At 33.6% G+C, this 16625-nt stretch overlaps 1 protein-coding gene across 1 annotated transcript; it reads right to left on the bottom strand.

The window, feature by feature from the left end:
* Window positions 1–11882: 11882 nt before the first annotated feature.
* On the bottom strand, window positions 11883–16045 carry LOC133190853 (uncharacterized). Its single transcript, XM_061326538.1, has 4 exons — window positions 15827–16045; window positions 15237–15599; window positions 12489–12550; window positions 11883–12345 (listed from the first exon to the last, which is right to left on the bottom strand). Exons 2-4 carry the CDS (start codon window positions 15576–15578, stop codon window positions 12123–12125), a joined length of 627 nt encoding a protein of 208 aa, XP_061182522.1. The 5' UTR covers window positions 15579–15599; window positions 15827–16045; the 3' UTR covers window positions 11883–12122.
* Window positions 16046–16625: the final 580 nt, after the last annotated feature.

The following is a 16625-nucleotide window of genomic DNA, read 5'->3' as shown; positions in this document are numbered from 1 at the left end:
GAAACTACTTTAAACACACTTAAAAGTTGTTAGACTGTAGGTGACAGAACCATGATAACGAATTAAATTAATGCTTTAGAGTCTAGAAATAGGCGCTGAAATGGGCAGGGGTATTTTTTCCAAGATGAGAGCTTTCGTCCCTTGTAGAGTTTATGTATATAGGTGTGGTACGTCCTTTTTAAACGTGTTTTTTCTTGACTGAAAGTGTCAGAATCTTTATTCTAACAACTTTTAAGTGTGTTTAAAGTAGTTTCAAAATTTTTTAAAATTCATTTTACATTTAACAATCCGGAAGACAAGCCCCTATGCATGGGATATCTTAATTTAAAATGCATATATATCGCTACGCGTTTTACAACATTTTTTAAACACACGTAATGTTTTCGTCAAATTCAAAAAGAAAGCAGATTAATGTCATTCAATGTTACGGTTGACTTGGTTGTTTAACAGGTAAGTAGAATTGTATATTATTCTTTTATTAAGATAATTTACTAAATCATCAAATTTGTTGAATAATATATACATGTAGATAGCGGGATGAAAATGTTGATATTTGCTTTCATTTTGAAAAACGTTTATTTATATTTGAAGGCATCTTCCAAGAAATGTCTCGAAATTTACGGCTGCATTATTTGTATTTTTGTGAAAAATTAAAAAAGGAAAACATAACGAACAGTGATCGATCTCAGAAAATCTACAAACAATACAAATCTGTGAACTGGGTATAAAACACAGATCCCCTGAAATTTCCAAAGGTGGGATCAGGTGCCTAGGAGGAGTAAGCATCCTCTGTTGACTGGTCATACACGCCGTGAGCCCTATGTATTGATCAGGTAGATGGTACATTCGAACAGTAAAATTTAGTATAAAAACAAAGGCCTAACAATTGGTATGAAACACGTCAGCTAAATTACGACCCAGTGATAGGTAAAACAAGGTCATTATAACGACCATAGAATTTATGAAATGCTGACTTTAAACGAGATTGTTGAAATCCCTGTAACATTAACTTATCTGTCAGTAGCTTCCCTCGGTTTAAAAATTGCTTGCACTCAGAGCATGCTCTTGATTATCGAATAAGTTGGGAGGTGTAAACATAATAGTGACTATTACTACATAAATAAGCTGAAGTCTCGTTTGTCATACAATTTAGTTGTTAGTTGGCCCTTAACGTCTATATGTGGCAGACTCTGTGGTGTGTTTTATTTCAAGTTCACTGGTATTAATCGTGTCGACCTATGAATGGAAATAACTATTGTTGAATGATAAAACGTCGTCGATATATCTGAATGTATAGTTGAAGACCACAGCAAGTGTTTTCTTCTCATGTAGGAGTTTTTGAATAAATTCTGCTTCAAAGTGTAACCGGAAGTAGAACTCTTCAATAGATAAATCAACAAAGTTAATAGCCAACTTGGCTTAAAGCAGTAAACTGCCTCCAGTTATGATTGTCAACCCAGGTAAGGGATATCTGAACTATTATCAACGCTAAATGAAAACACAGTTGTAAGTTTTATAAATCTAATAAAGTTAGAATTAACCTTTGTAAATGATAGCAAATAATAAATAATAATCAAAATTCAACAGAGAATAAAGTCTTTCAAAATTACACAGGAATAAATAGTTTTATCAAAAATATAATTTACTTTGGCAAGTGAATAACAATGTTTGTGAAAAATTTAATAGGAAAAATGGGAGGAATGTGGAAACCCTTTGAAAAATGAAAGATGCTTAAATAAAAATATCTATGTCCCTACTGAGCCTCCATACTTATGAAAATAAAATGGGCAAAAATATACACAACTGAAAATGCCAATGAGCTGGAAAATGTAAGGAAAATGAGCTACATCACCCAATATGAACTCTACTAATCCACACTCTAGAGTTGAACTTAAAATAATAATGCTAAATCTGGACTCAAAAATATCTAACCCAGAAAATAAACAACACCAAAAATAAATAATAAATAGTAAATAGTGGTTCTATGAATTATACCTGTTATCTACATATCCCTACACCAGGCTGGACTTGGAAAGGGGAAAATAAATTTATCCTATTTAACCTACATCCTAACTGTTTCCCAACTAAAATCTAGAACTTGTGAAAAACGTGAAACTGAAGCTAGCTAAGACCTAGAGTACTGTTAAACCATGAGGTTTTCTTAGCACTCTAAGGTACTAATCAAATAGTGCTCATAAACCATGAGGTTTTCTTAGCACAGTAAAGAGGAACGAACCATGAGGCTGTGTTCCCCAACCCAAGTGAAGAAAACTACACGAACACGGCTTTAAATACCCTAGCTATAGGCCCAAAAATAAAAGCCAATAAACATCAAAGATCCTATAGCTAACTTAACCAATCAGAACACAGCTACCAAAAGTACTAAGGAAAGACTGCCAACATGGATGACACTTCCTGTTTAAAAAGTAAAACATGTGGAATGTTAACACATGTCCTAATTGGTAAAAGACAAATAATAAAGGGGTTTTACGTAAGTAACAACTGAAAACATAAGGTAAATAGAATTATCAGACTGAAATATCAGCAAATACTTGCAAAATATAATTTACGAGACGAGAGCTATGAAATAAAAATTTAAACCACTACATTAGGAATATAAAAACAAGTCGGCTAATAAATGAGCATAATTAGTGCCAATTGGTATTCCAACAGTTTGTTGAAATTTTGTCAAAAATCCTCCAACTTGGCCTTTTCATTCAATCCAATCCGAATGCCAAAGTCTCTCTCTCAAACTTTGAAAAAAAATGGTTACATCTGTAGCTTGAAATTTATTATCATTAACATGCTAAAAGAGAAAAGGGCGGAAATGATAAGCAAAACCTAATGTCTATAATATAAAGGAATGCATGGACATTGTTTTAATTTGGATTGAATATCTTTTGTCAGTACTGCAACAATCTATGTTTTGCAACAATAGCTATTATTAAAATCAAACAACTTGAAACCAAAATCTTGAATGTAGTTAAAATTATTCAAATAAATTACATTAATACGAAATAGATAAAACCAAATATATTTCAGCTCAATTATCTTTATAACAAATTTTTATCAATAAAATTGACGAAGATGACAGTACAAAATTAACTGCCGGTTTACAATATTTTTTCCTGTTTTTATTGCTTTGATATTTTGATAATAGAGGGAGATATGATTTAGAGGTACTAGTAATCCCAACTGAAAACCTGTTGCAGTCATAGATAAGGATTGATAAGGAAATATTCAAACTACATGTACTTCAGTAACTTTTAATCTACAAAACAAACATTAAAAAAAATTAGAAACATGCAAAGACTTCCCTATCTTAACTCTAAAGTTACAATGTACAACTCTTCATAAATAAGCAAGGTCTCTTAAAATAAAATAGTGATATAAGAAGAATATAAATTAGTTTATTGAAGAACTTGAGTGAAAGAAAAAGTTATTTATTTCAGGATTAGGAGAAGTTTCTTAGCTAATCAGCACTGGTTTTGCGATCAAGATCATAAACTATTATTTTGCATTTCAGACACACAGTGAAATAAAAATGTCCTCGCAGGAAAAATTGACACAACTAACAAATAAGAAAAAGGTCAACTTTGCCAGGTTATCACGCATTGTTGTCGATCTTTTTGCTTTGATTTTGCGAGACTTGCTTCTTTCCTTTTATCCACGTCCAGATGATCTATGGAAACAACTCTCAGACACCGGAATGGAGCAGAAGTTTAAAGAAGACAAAGAAAGAATATTTGAGAGAGAGGCATATGAACGTTGTGATGTTTCTCTCTTGTACAAGCTAATCAGACATACATGCCCTGTTGATCCACCTACAAACACTAACAGACGGAGAGGATGGGGAGGGGATAAAATCCCGTCTCCAGAATGTATAACTGTTGGTGATGAAATGGAAAGAATTAGAATAATAAGAAATAGAATATGTGGTCACACACATAGTACAGAAATAGAGGATCATTTTTATGAAAAGTATAGAAATATCTCTCTGGGATTGTGTCAGAGATTAGCAAGCAAATTTGCGACTAGAGATTACGTAGAAGAACTGAGAACGATTGATACATGCAGAATGGAAGATGTACCCCTTCTTACTGCACAAGAATTCAAAGACACGGTTGCACGGCAACAAGACTTATGCGAACGCACTTTAATTGAAACAAGTAAGCTTCCTTGCAATCCCACATATTTTCTACCAGCCTTTAAGTTCACTTAATTGTAATTTACAGATTGTAAAATATGATAAATAAAATTCCTAAATTGTCAAAATTTTATACTGTTGTTTACAAAAATAAAGTGATATTTTTGCAAATTACATGGCAATTTTGCATAAGAAGTCCTTACCTGTATACCGGTATATATTATATTATTTATTATTGCTAATTAAACTTGAAATGCTTATGTTTCAGGGAAATGTTACGAGAAAATGGATAAAATTTTAGAGAAACATCAACAAAAAAATCCATATTGGGAGCCAGAAGATAGACAGTTTATCTTAACCAAAGAAACGTCCTTACGAGAGTGTGGTAATCCACAGTTCTCTTATAAAAACCCTACAACTCAAGCAATGTGCAACACCTCTTTTCAGTCAGGCTTGATTAAAGCTAACCCAACACAAAAAGAAACTTCAAGGATAAAGAGTAGCAACGTGCTTTTAAGCGATTCCTGTACAACATTTCAAAATATGGAAAGGAACGAATTTAGGTTTTCAGAAGTGACCTTACAAACTTTGTCAGACTTTTTACAAAATGTTCATTTTTTTTCAAAGGGAAACCGACAAATTCGTTCTTGTGGTCGGGAAAACAAATATCATACCAAACATAGAATCTCTTTCAATGATACCATGGCTATGTATTTTTGATTTTGATATGTGTAGTCGTGAAGATGGGTTAATGTCTGTACTGGAAGGCCATATAAAAACAGTTCATCCATGCACCTGGAAGGATCGTCCTCAGTTTTGTTCTTCTTACACTTATTGGTGTCTGTTAAGAGGAAATATCCAAGTTCCAAGTACTTGCATAAATGATGATGTGAAAACATGGTCACACTTGGTCAAATCTGCAATAAAGGACCATCTCGATGCTCTTTCTCAGTACATTTCTTATAACGGCATTTTGCAAGTTCTGTTCCTGTGGCCAGAAAGAGAAAAAGAAATGGATTTTATTAATAGATTTTTAATGAAAATAGAAGAGGAAATTATACCTTCAAAGATTTATGCAATACGTCCTAGCATTCAGAAAGGATCTTTGTATATCAAACCATCACTGGAATTAGAGGTCCCACTACAGATCTCTTTATTTGTATTTAAAGAACAATTTGAAAACGATGCCTCAGCCTGTGACACGCTGGCACTGTCTACCCACATACGACGAATCGAACAATCCATTAATTGATATGAACACTCATTCACACCTTCAGAAAGATCTAAGTATGCTTTACATTAACCATGTGAAAGAATCACGATACGATGTTTATGACATCCAAGAGGAAGGAGAGAATTTCTTCCGAGGAGGAACCCTGCCGTCGTTTGTATACTACGAAGTCAATGACTATTTTGATGTAAAAAGAGAGCAAATGGCTACAATTCTACATGACATTTGACAGGTGTATATAGACCGCTCCATATCAGGAATCATTGAGATATATCATCCTCCAGGTTCAGGTGGAACAACTCTTGCCAAACGCATTTTGTGGGAATTGCACGAAGAAGTGCCCTGTGTAGAAGTAAAACCTAATTCCTTTTTAACAATTACTGATGTAATTGGAAATGTCAAGCTGATCTTCGAAAAAACACAGCTTCCTGTGGTGATTTTGGTGGATGGAAGAAATATTGCTGAGGTTCGACATTTGTATAGACAACTGAAATTAGAGTCTATTTATTTTGTTATTTTGCATGTTCAAAGACAAAGAAACGAACTAAAGAACGACAGTTTACAACGTGGAGAATACTGGATAAAGCCATATGTTACAGAGCGTGAAGCAAAGCAGCTCTGCATTAGATATATACAATATTGTGATAATGAGCAGAAAAAAGAAACACTACAAAAAATAAGTAAAGATGTCAGTGAAGGGGGACTTCACCAAGTCTACGAATTTGGAATAACTACGTTTGCTCATAAATACCTAGGAATCCATTCTTTTGTCTGTGGTTATTTGCAATTGCAAGAAGGTGAGGAACCAGATTCAACGCAAAAATTACTTGGCTATCTGTCTTTTATCTATTTTTACGGTCAAATGTCAGTACCATGTGCAGTATTTTCTAAACTGCTTAACAAGGAAAGAACAATGACATTCGAAGATCTTCCTGATAGTGCACGCCAGTTGGTGGTAAAATCAAGGGGGTATCAACACACTGGGTATGTAAGAATATGTCACCATATTGTTGCCAACGAAATTCTGGAACAAATACTTACAAGAAATGTGACAAGACTTGAAGAGCCCTAAGGTGAAAATCTAAGTGAGCAGGCATGCAGGAATTTGGAAGATTTAGGGTTGGATTTTATCAAACAGATGAAATCTGAGAAAGAAAGAACAATTCCTTGGAGCAGAAACATTATCGCTGATATTTTAACCAAAATATTCATAAAAAGAAATACAGAAAATGATGGAGAAGTTCACAGTATGAAAAGAAAATTTTCAAGATTTTTCTCCGATATTGAAAGATACACATCAAAAGGAGATCGAATCAGAATCTTGGAAAAACTCGTATCATGTTTTCCGGACAATCCAAAGAACTGCGAACGATAGTATTGTTCTCCCGCCTACCTCCAAGTCAATTTTCAAAAGTTAAGATATTCGAATGATTTTTAATATTTATATTGATATTTATATGGATTTTCATAAAACATTACTTCTTTAGGAAAACAACGAGAGATAACTCTAAAATTTTGGTAAAACTCGTGTTTTTCAATATAGAAATCAACGGAAAACGGAAAATATTTTTAAAACATCTTTCCCCCCCCCCGTGAAACAAAAATTCCTTTTTACGGGTAATATGGACTGTTATTTCACAAATTCATACCAAAGCTTTTTGTGTTTCACGGGGGGGGGGGGGGGGGAACATATGTTTATATACAAAAAACGACAAAAATGCTTATTTTTTCAGCAATTTCCAAGTGCTTCACAACTGAAACATTATATTTTACTAATATATATGCTTAATTTTATATGCATAAAACATAAGAAAAGATTTAAGAAACATTTATTCATATCGAAGACTATTTCAGAATATGGTGATGCTTTATAGCCCGATTTCAGTGGAAAATATCGTCTACCCCCCTTATTTCAAGAGCTGGAATTAGGGATATTTTACTATTTAGCACTGGAATTGAAATAATTAATCAATTACCATTAAACTGTTCTTTGTATTAAACAAAGATTTTATGGCCAAATTGTCATCAATACTGAATTAAATGGTTGTAAAATGTAGGCGGGAATCGGGAGTTACCGTGCGTAGTTCTTATCACGCCCATCTTGGACGCATGTACACCATGTACTTTACCCGCGAAGAAGAAGAAACTGCAGTCGGGTGCTTCAAAATAGCAATCGACCTTTGTGAAAAGCAAAACAAAACTACAAATAAAGATTTAAGATTTACCTTTGAGGAAGAAACTACGTCTCCATCCGTGTATCACATGTATGGAATGCATTTTTATCAACAAATATGCTGGATAACACGGGATCCAAATCAAGCAGAGGAGTACCATCAGGTCCTGGATACTGTTTTAAAATACGCACAAAATGCTTGTTCATATTTTGAAACGGCTCGTGAAAATGCTTTTCCAGGAGAAGGGGAACTATACGAGCTAACAGGGGAAATTATGGTCAGAACTGAGGTTTGTAATTATATCAAAAGTCATATAGATATGCCTTTATCAGAATTCGTCAAGACTTCCGGATCTCCTGTTGTAAATTTTGTAACAGAAAGCATGTTGCATCTTTGTGAATTGATAACGCGTTGCTACAGCTCTGTTGACAAAAATAAAATACCCTTTTCAATGGCGAACTACACGAAGTTCATAAAGCTTTATAAAGACCTTTTCAAGGGAAATGCAGGTGAATTGCTATCTAAACGGCCGCTTGACGTGTTTTACAAATAAAGCTCAAATATGGCGAATATGACATACTCTCACTTAATAACAAAATATCAGCAGAAGAAATACATGATGTTATTCAAGCTTTGGAAGAAAATTTTAGAGACCTGAAAGTCAAAAAAACCATCAATCTGAATAAAGGATTGTTTGAACCTGATTTCAGAGATTGGCTGAATGCCATTCGTCTGAATGGATATGACGTAGAGACGCCGCTTGAAGATGTTCTAAAACGAATTTATCAATGGCATGATCTTGGAAACACACCAAGTTCAAAATTCTATATTTTTGTAATTTGTACTGTGTTGGCTCTAATTACAAAGGACAGCAAGCGATGTATTGAGGCAAAAGATATGATTGACAAAGTGAAGAGGTTCAAAAACCACTTTAGAAAACCGTACAAACTCAGAGAAATCCTTGGGGAAGGGCCTGGTATTAAGTGTTTAATCCCTGGGGCATTTGTAAAAACAAAGGGAAACACTAGTTTTAATGAGGTTGAAATCGACACTGGATTTCATGGAATACCTAAAATTTTGAAAGGCACTATTTCAGGCAATAACAAAAATCCTCGGGCATGAACGATATCTTTTGAGGTCTGCACTGGAACTCAGTTTGACGCATATTTTGTCCCAGCTAGAACGAGAGAAAAGTTGATAGGCTCGAGATATTCGAACCAACGGGTGGAATTCATTTTAGGATTTACAATTTTGCATGGTTTAATAGCATATAATGTCAAAACTTTGAAACAAGTCTCATGCAAAAGTTATCCAAGAAAAGTTGAGTTTTATTCCAATCAGAGTGTAGCCCATTGCAACTGCGGAGCAGAGGTGCAAAACATCATCAACATATCCGAAGATTCTTTTGATCCGTTTAATTGATGAAGTACATAGAAATATTTTTGTTGTCTATACAAACGATTTTTTGCGTTAATATTGTATGTTATAAATACAAAATCTTGTATAAACATAGAAATGAATTAATAGGATTTAAGATATGATAATGCTTGTTTAACACGGAATGTGTACATTTCAGTATGAAGATGAGATATCAAATTCAGTTTATATGTTGACTCTAGCTCACTGAAAACAAGTATTATACCCAAACCCACCTTTTTAAACATATATAAATGTACATGTATATTATTTGAAAGTGTGTTTCTTTTTTCTATTTCCGCTTTTCTGGGATATACATCGAGTCGACATATAAATGGACGTACATGTATTAAAACGTCGCCGATATATCTAAATGTTGAGTTGAAGGCCAGAGCAAGAGTTTTCATTTTCTCATGAAGAAGTTTTTGAATAAATTCTGCTTCATAGGATTTTAAAACCATGTCGACTAATAAAGAAGCACAAGTATGTTCACCGGATTCCAACGGATTGTTGGAAGACCTTTTCTCCAAAGACTTCATAGATGTTGTCAATGAGGAATTCCAGCATCCTTTGAATATCAAACTCAGAGTATTTGTGTGTAGAATGATTTTAACAGAGTAATTTTGTAGATGGCCAATCACAAGATATGAAAATTTTCCAGTTCCATTTTTATTGAAGAAGCAGTTGTCAATAATATCAAAAAGCCTAGTCTTTAATTTGTTGTGAGGAATACATGTAGTTGTATAAAGTGTGGAAAAGTAATACGTTTTTGGTGTTACCAACTTTTGAAAAATGTCGTGATTTTAAATTTTATAAAATTTCCTTGGAGTTTTTGAGAAACTACACTTGATTTCATCTTTTCTATATGTTGTAGCACAATACGTCTGAAATGTCTCCTTCGAGGCAGTTAGGAGTAAAGATAGAAGTTTAATAAAAGCATTTGCTGGACCCTGCAATGTATCTTTCTTTGTAAGGATTTTTATGAAGTTTAGGAATCCAGTATAGATAGGGTAGACCTGACTCGCTTCATTGACTGGAATGTTAAAAGTTTTAAAGTCTGAAATGTGATTTTGAAGAATTTCATCTTTAGAAAGTGAACTGTGAGTATAAGTTGGATTTCCAGATGTGGAATTAAACCCAAATTCTTCTAAAAGACAGTTGTAATAATAAGTCTTATAACAAAGACGGTATTTGATTGATTGTTCTGGAGAAATCAAAAACTTAAAAGTTAAGTAGACAGGCAGACAAACTTTGATTGGAAGAATTTAACTGAGTTTTTACGAAAGCCCAAAAGGCTCATTAGGCATTCAAAATTCGAAATACGAGATTCAAAATTCGAATTTCGAGATTCAGTATCTAAATCAACCAATCAGTAGGTGTATTCAAGATTTGGTTACTCCCTCTGCTAAGTTGACTATCAGGAAATCGTCATATATATTTGAAATTAGCACATCATTTGTTATAATAATAATACAAGAAATAATGTTATATGTATGAAAAAGAAATTAAAATGAATGTTGTGTTTAGTTGAGCGAAGTATGTTTGAATTTTCATTATTGCCTTGAAACGAAACAATAAATGGTGCCAATTGCGAGGAAATTTTTATCTTCCGAGCTAAACAACTTTGCATTCAATATTGTAAAAATTCGCGGAAGAGAGAACCCATAGAAAAAAATCAGTATACATGTAGATGTTGGCAAAGGAGGAATTCGTCAAGTCTACGAAATCGGAGTAACATTTGCTTATAAATACCTAGGAACTATTTCCTATGTCAGTGGTTATTTGCAATATATAGCTACAAGATATAGGGAACTAGATTCGAACTAAACTTCTCGGATATCTGTCATCTTAAAATACGGTTAAACGTCAATACCAGATACAGTATTTACTAAACTTATTTACAAAGACAATGACATTCGAAGCTTTTCTCTATATGCTGTTTGCCAGATGATGGTAAGGGCAGAAGGAAATCAAAACATGGAGGATGAAAGAATGTGTCAAGTGTCGTTGCTTAAATTTCTAATACAGATATTCACCAGTACATGTACCTATAAGTGAAAATCTAAGTTAGAAGGCATGCAGAAATTTAGAATATCTTGGTTTAGATTTATCAGAGAAATAACATCTAAACAAATGTAAAAATAAATAGAAATAGGCAAGATAATAGAAATGTTCACATAATAAAAAGATACTTTTCAAAAGTTTTCTCCGATATTGAAAGATGAACATCAAAATGAGATTGATACAGAATCATGAAAAAATTCGTAACCAGTTTTCCAGAAAATGCTAAATTTCACACCCATCTTGGATGTATATTCATAGAATGATTTTCCAATGAAGAATAAAACACCGCAGAACAATGGTTCAAAACGACGGTCGAACTTTTTTGAAAAGGTAACTGAGACTGCAAAAAAGATTTCCTTTTAGGTTGATGGAGAAATTAAACCATCCTTGTATCACATGTATTAAATGCGATTTTATCTACAAATGTTTTGTTTAATGAAGGATCGGATCAAGCAGAAGAATATCATTAGGTACCAATTATTGTTTATAATTATATATAAATTTTTGTTTTCTTCTTAAAACAGCTGGTGAAAGTGCGTTTTTCCGCATGAACGAGTGTACTTTATTTTAGGATTTGCAATGTTTGCATTATTTGATGGCAAATAATAAGTAAACAATTATATATTTGAAAACCCCTCATCTCTACGAAAGGTAGCATTCACGAATCCTGCTGTTATACATACCATTTCTGTAGTTGTAAAGTCGGTAAGGATTTTTTTTTTTTTTGGGGGGGGGGGGGTCTGTCCAAGTAGCAGAAGATAGAATTGCAAAATATTTGAATCCATCACAAAAATTTTAAACCGCATAAATTAGTTTTCATTAAAATAAAACAAAAGAAGAATATCCTAAATCGTTGTATTAGGGTATATCTCACATCATATTTATTTGTGTAAACCTTTACGCTCCAAACACTTATACTTACAATACACAGTATTTACACCTTGCTGTAACATAAAAAATTATATAAATCACTGTTTATTTATGTCCTCATACAAAAACCCCTATGCAGAGATTAAAATATATACATGTATGAATACTGGCAGCCGGTATGATGGCGTGTTGCATAGAGAGCTTATTCTTTTGGCGGATTTTAATTGCCACCCTTGCTCTGCTCATTGATTTCTGGAAGACTGTTAGACTCTGGCGAGGTGTCGTTGGTGTCTGTTGCATGCTGGATGAACTCCTCGTACGTGGGTGGTGGGTCTGCATAATCTTCTGGTGATTGGGTAGATTCGTCTCGTGTCTGAACCACGTGACATTGACTGCCAATCACAGTATGGTAAGCTGGTGGTTCGTCGTCATATATGGATAACCTGGACATAAATATAGAAAGCGCCCTCTCCGTTTAGCTTTGATACTAAAATACTTCTTCAAATAGTATTGCTTTGAAAGAATAAGAAGATGCTGTGCATTAAAGAAAATATCGAATGACTTCAGAATCCAGTACAAAATTTACCTTGGGTATTCGTGCGTCTCGGAAATACCAACACTGCACATTGTTAAAGAATTGCTGCTGTACTATAAATAAAAATATATAATAATGCATATGGGCATTGAAAACATAATGGAGATGGTATTCTGATACAGTAAATGATCTTGAGGAAGACGTAATTGAATCATTCATAGATTTCTGACAATTCTATCTAGACTTTATTGCAGTATTGTTTAATCATGAACAATAAGTCACAATTTATTTTGTTTTCTATAAAGGGATACATCCATTAGGTTATAATCAAGAGACAGAGCTCTTACCGGTAATAGCTATTTCATGGATAGAACAATATATCATGTGGAGAAACCTCCCAAGCCTTCTCCTCATAATTTCTATACTTGCCATATAGAGACAACATGCTTATCCGTTTCTGAATTCATTTTAAATAAATACTTATTTTTATTGATAATATTATGATTGGCCTGTCCTGCTTGATTAATTAATTTTTTTTCTCTCGAAGTCCCTGGATTTTCAACCATTTGCACTGTTAAATGTGTTAAACGTACATTAAGGCCAAGGGAAGTCTAAATGCAGCCAAATATTCCTGAAACTTGTAAGATAGATCACTTTTACGACTGACAGCAACAAAACTAGAAATTTCGTTAGCTTAACACTACTTTTTGAAATTAAAGAAAATTACAAAAATCATCGTTGGTGAGATTTTTTTTCCTATTAGCCAACGAATTGTCGATTTTAATTTTCCGGCGCTCGTATGCCTCAAAAGCCTATTAAAATATCACTACCATGAAGGGAAAAACTAAATAGCGAAATAAAACGAAGTAAAGAGGCAATAAAAGCGTAATCAAGCAAAAATGCCTTATTATGACTTATAAATGGCGTAATATTACGCCTTAAAAATAATGCATGGTAACTAGGCGTACTTCAAAGCAAGATGTAAGAGCGCAGAAAGGGTGTTGTGCCTTCATATTTTGTGATAATGCAATTCAAAAAGGCCTTGTAAGGCAAAATAAAATTTATATGCCTTTTGGAAAAGGTCTGATAACGCGAAATAGAAAAGTATTATAAGGCATTTCTAAGACGCCTTTCGTCTAAAAACGACCTTTTTTAAAAAGCCCAATTATATACGATTTTTCACTTTGCGTTATTACTCTTTTTGAAAGAATAACGTCTTTTGATTCGCATTAAAACGCCTTTTTCACGTTGCTACGTCTCATTTTTTTGTAATTATGACTAATTTTTTTTCGTGTTATCAGGCCCTATCACTTGACGTCTTTATCTCTGTAGTTTAGTCCTAGCCGTTTGTAAGCAAGTTCCTTTTTATAAAGGGTAATTTTAGTATCCTTTTACAGCCTTTCCGATCGAGTACTCGACTGCTCTGTCATTATTCAAAAAAAATGTCTTCAAGATCGTACAGGGTGTTTATTGAACGTAATTTCTGGACCTAAATGCCGACGTTAATTCAGTGAAAAAAAAAAGAAGAATTTAAAATTCAAATATTTTTGATCAATATAAATATACTTAATTAACAGGAGCATTCAATTTTGGATTATTAGTAAAAATATCAAATCAAACGTAAATACATTTCATGTTCTCGACCATTCATAATTGCATACAAAGTCATAACTATCTGTCAATTATATGGTTCGCGTTAAACAAATGTATCATCAAAATGCGAGTCTGACATTTTTTTACAGAGCTGAGAGCTTAGAAAATCTGAAACTTCGATGTCACTAAGCTTACTACTTTAAATTAATGTTTGTTTAAAATATTCCCAGACTTGAGCAGATGAAAGCATTTTTGTTACTTAATAATAAAAGAGACCATGATGTATTTTATTGAATTAATTTGAACTGTGATTTCCAATCATGGCGTTAACAAAACAATGTGCCTCCACGGACAGACGTGCAAATCCACGCAAAGTACATGTATCTAAGATAACGGTACGATCATCTTAGCTGCAATAATGTAGCCCTCTCCGATTTTTTTTTATCTGATTTTTTCTGGAGGAAAAAAAAAAAAAAGGGAGAGGGCTACATTATTGCAGCTACGATCATCTCTGAAAGTTGAATGTGCTTAATTTACAAATAACGATAACAATGAAGAGACAGTTTCCAAATACCGGATAATCGAATACTGGTTTTAGAATTCAATACTCCGGCCGAGCACTAGAGTAACCGGCTACTCGTTGAAAACCGTACAGTTTTTATTTAAATAAACTGTCTACAAATGAATTATGAAAATGTAATCATAAGGGTATTTTCATGAAATGTAAAAAAAAAAGTGACTGAATTTGAATAAACTATTGATATTCCTAAGTTTGTTGTTGCAAATAAAACTTAAGTGTATTGTGCAAATATTTTTCTGATTGAGATAAATGCCTATAGAGGGAAATTTTCGCCCCTTTTGCCCTCGTCGCAAATGGACGAATTTAAAACGGGGCGAATTCAAGGAAGAAAGCATATCCCTTAAATGCAGCTGTGTCTGGGCGAATTTAAAACAGGGCAAAATTGTTTGCAAGTATGAAAGGGAAAAAATAAACAGGTCGAAAATAACCCTTTATAGTATTCATATATTATTTTAGTTCAAATCTCAATTTAAATTTACCTACCGACTTTAATCATATTCACTTGGTTCGACATAAATTTTTGATTACATGAATATTCGAAGATTCACTACAGAAACTAGTTTCAGGCATGAAGACTTGAAACAAAGTAACATTACATACACTACTACAATCTTAAAAGTATTCACCTCCATAATTGGGCGAGTCAAAAGTTCGCCAGTGTAGCTTCTGATGACAAAGCTCTGTTGACTGTTGGCTCTCTTGGCCTTGATTTGGCTGAAGGCACCACGAGCAAGTATTAATATCCCAACAACTATCAGTATAGGACCTGCATATCTCTCGGTTTTCTCATGTTCATAGCGCTCCAAATTTTGAAATGTAAGTGACGTAATGATGACCCCCACGACTAGTAAAATGAGACCGGATATTACGTAGCAAATGGCGTTGCCAAGAAGGACTATACAGGGATTCTCATACCGGATGTACCGGCGGGCTTCTGGTCGACTTCTCCAGGAAATAACAGTGTGCATTATTCATTTATCCATCGTCTGCTGGAAATATATCAATAAAAAGAGTTCCATGGCTTTGTAAATTCACCTGTTTGATCGCTGTACTATGAATAATCTTTTTCCTTTCCAAAATACAACGCAACATTAGTTGTAGTTCCAAATGGAGTTTCCTAACTCATAGAATATTTATATAGCAAGCGAACAAAATTATCTGAGATTTCTTATTATTCCTGAACATTTACAATAACATAATGAGAAAACCCTCTCACCTGTTATATGTATGAATCATCTTAATCAGACCAAGAAGAAAATCATGGACAAAGTTGACTCATGAGTTGGCAAATTTTTGTATCTAGATGTGGATGTAGCAAACCGAACATCAAACAAAACAAGCAGGCGATTATACGTCAAAACTAGAAGTTAGTTTCATCCTCCACTGTTTTCAAAATATACGTAGATGCACATTAGTGCAAATAATGTTCAATAACAAGAAGGCAGTGATACAAGGGCCTTGTTTGTTGCAGTTATTGATCAGTTGGTGTTGAGGCGGCATAGGAAAAGCTTGTTGAATCAATAGTACTCAAATGTTCTCTTTACTAATACAGATAAAAAAGAACGCCCGGTAGGAAAACAAAAATTGGATTAACATTTCCATTATGAAGTCTGGTGCCATTACTCAAGAGCAGCGAGTCTTCGCTGTGAGCGATGGGGCGCTTTAGTGAGGTTGAAGGACCGAAAATTGATAGATTCTGTGAGGAGATTATTAATATCAACGTAAACTGTATTAACTTTCTGTATCGATTCTCTATAAAAGCCTGATCAATCTGTGCAGCAAAGGATATCGCACGATAGTACCTAAAACTCCACAGCTAAGACAAATTGTAAATATGTTATAAAGGTCTAAATGGACACGGGCGTTTTCAATTATGCTTATAAATAAAGTTAAAACTGGTTGCTATAACTGAAAAAGACAGACAATCTATATTCAACTATGAGTATTTTTCCCTACATCTTTGATACGGGGCGAGATTTTTCTTTGACATCATGAAGTGATTTCAAACTCGTAAA

This window comes from Saccostrea echinata, unplaced genomic scaffold (assembly GCF_033153115.1).
Source record: "Saccostrea echinata isolate AGI-Se365-2 ecotype Australia unplaced genomic scaffold, CSIRO_AGI_Sech_v1 ptg000022l, whole genome shotgun sequence".
Taxonomy (NCBI): Eukaryota; Metazoa; Mollusca; class Bivalvia; order Ostreida; family Ostreidae; genus Saccostrea; species Saccostrea echinata.
Note: the sequence above shows the minus strand (reverse complement) of the source record. Positions and strands in the feature narration are given on the sequence as shown.

What these genes read in the sequence shown, in the direction of transcription:
- LOC133190853 (XM_061326538.1), bottom strand. Translation starts at nt 15,578, where the DNA reads ATGCACACTGTTATTTCCTGGAGAAGTCGACCAGAAGCCCGCCGGTAC. An exon ending in TGACTCGCCCAATTATGGAG is followed by an intron (nt 12,551 to 15,236) that starts GTGAATACTTTT and finishes TTTTATTTATAG; the next exon opens with TACAGCAGCAATTCTTTAAC. An exon ending in GAGACGCACGAATACCCAAG is followed by an intron (nt 12,346 to 12,488) that starts GTAAATTTTGTA and finishes ATTTATGTCCAG; the next exon opens with GTTATCCATATATGACGACG.